This window comes from Porites lutea, chromosome 6 (genome assembly GCF_958299795.1).
Source record: "Porites lutea chromosome 6, jaPorLute2.1, whole genome shotgun sequence".
Taxonomy (NCBI): domain Eukaryota; kingdom Metazoa; phylum Cnidaria; class Anthozoa; order Scleractinia; family Poritidae; genus Porites; species Porites lutea.
In genome coordinates, this window is record NC_133206.1 from 35,357,154 (window position 1) to 35,358,740 (window position 1,587).

Here is a 1,587-nt window from a genome sequence, read left to right on the forward strand (position 1 = left end):
ACACATCGAAAGATACAAATTTAATGTAGAATTTGAATGTAACTACTTCATCAGCTCATTTTCATCTTGTTCATTGCGTGTAGAATTAGTCTTCATTTAAGTTGTCTGCTCTCTGTGAAAAAAAATTGTTAATTAGATATAACTTAAGACCCTTTCCTAACAGCTCCGTCAATCCACTAGTAATATCCGTTCTCTACTCCCGAGTGTCGCGCAGACTTTTTTACGCATTTTTCGTACATGTAATTCTACCAGAGTTATTATTTATTACGATATAACGATAGTTTTTATTTAGTACAAAACAAATCAATCATTAAACGTATCTGCAAACTTTTCACAGGTTTTTATATGACTTGCCTTGAATACAACAGAAAAGTAAAGTTTTACATTCCAGGCAAATTAAAAATTCCACAGTGCTTAATTCATAACTTACTAGGAGCTGGAGAAGGTTTTTCTTCTTCTCTTGGGCAGCCAGGAAGTTCTGGTTTCTTCTGTCCACACCACCACCATCGCTTGAATCTTCTGACAGAACGTTTTATTGCACGTTGATGACGTTGTTTGAAAATCACGTCTGATAGCCTGCAAAATCACACTGAACTGAAGCTTCTCTAAAATTGCTAGTCCCGTGTTTTTTATCTTGAAGAAAACTGAGGAGCTAATATTTTTACTTTGGACTTTTGTTTCGTGTGTCATCCTTCCTTCCTCCGAGGAGAAACTTGAACAAAGACCTCCATTCATTGATCCTAATGTTTATGCCTTGACGAATTTATCGTCATTGTTGTTGTTGCTTTTTAATCCTTGTAACAAGTTTTACTCTAGAAATACGTGTCTCGCGATCCTTATGTTGCAGAAAACTTCTGTCGCTTAATTTAATGCTATATATCGAAGTTTATCGAATGTTCGGGCCTGTTAAGGTGATATAATACAAAAATTCGTTGTTTTTTTAAATTTCTTTATATCAAGTCGAAAAATTACTCTTGTTGTACAAGGAATCTATGGATCCCCTTTTACCTCAGTCTTCTATTAGCTGTGTTTTCTTCTATCTCCTCAAGCATTGCTCCTTCCTGGTTCCCCGTAGTCGTTCTACACATCATAATCAAAACAGCGACGAATGCAGCGATTATTACGTTCTGCTTCATTTTACTGGAGTATTGCTGCGACTTCTGTTTAACCTCGACACAAAGTTGTTCTGGAAGTTCCAAGTCTTCTTCGTCTGTATTTATATTTTTATAAATGTGCTGACGTAGGGGATGCGGTAAACCTTACGTCACGTGATCAATTACACGAGTCGTCTTTGCAGCTGGAAACCGCCAGAGTAGCGTGGACATATCAGAGCAAGAAAAAAAATATTACCAGTATAAGTGTTTCCGCATTACTATATAGCGAAGATCATTTGTTAATGTAAATGATGACATTAGCCTTTCAGTGAAGATTGAATGTCACTTTATAAAGTTAAGAGCGTTGCTCTTTAACTCTTATATCTTAAAACATTGCGATTTCACCTCCAGTGAAAGGATGTACGCGGGTGGAGGAAGAAATTATTTCGAGACTGCCTTCATTAACCTTAACCCAAAGGGAAGTAATCCTCTG

The 1,587-nt window shown here is 36.5% G+C and overlaps 1 protein-coding gene across 2 annotated transcripts in view; it reads right to left on the reverse strand.

Moving 5' to 3' along the window:
• Positions 1–1,267, reverse strand: part of LOC140940393 (uncharacterized) — a 9,195-nt gene extending 7,928 nt beyond the window's left edge. The window contains exons 1-3 of one of the 2 annotated variants that reach the window (XR_012166343.1): positions 1,009–1,266; positions 431–576; positions 1–112 (exon numbers count right to left, since the gene is read on the reverse strand). The exon at positions 1–112 is cut by the window's left edge and continues 440 nt beyond it. Coding sequence is in view for 1 of the 2 variants with exons in the window: in XM_073389362.1 (XP_073245463.1) it covers positions 431–576; positions 1,009–1,136 (274 nt within the window). In the remaining variant the exon portion in view is untranslated. Of the gene's footprint in view, positions 113–430; positions 577–1,008 lie in introns of both variants that reach the window. The other variant, XM_073389362.1, reaches the window with a different exon arrangement.
• Between the last annotated feature and the right edge of the window lie 320 nt (positions 1,268–1,587).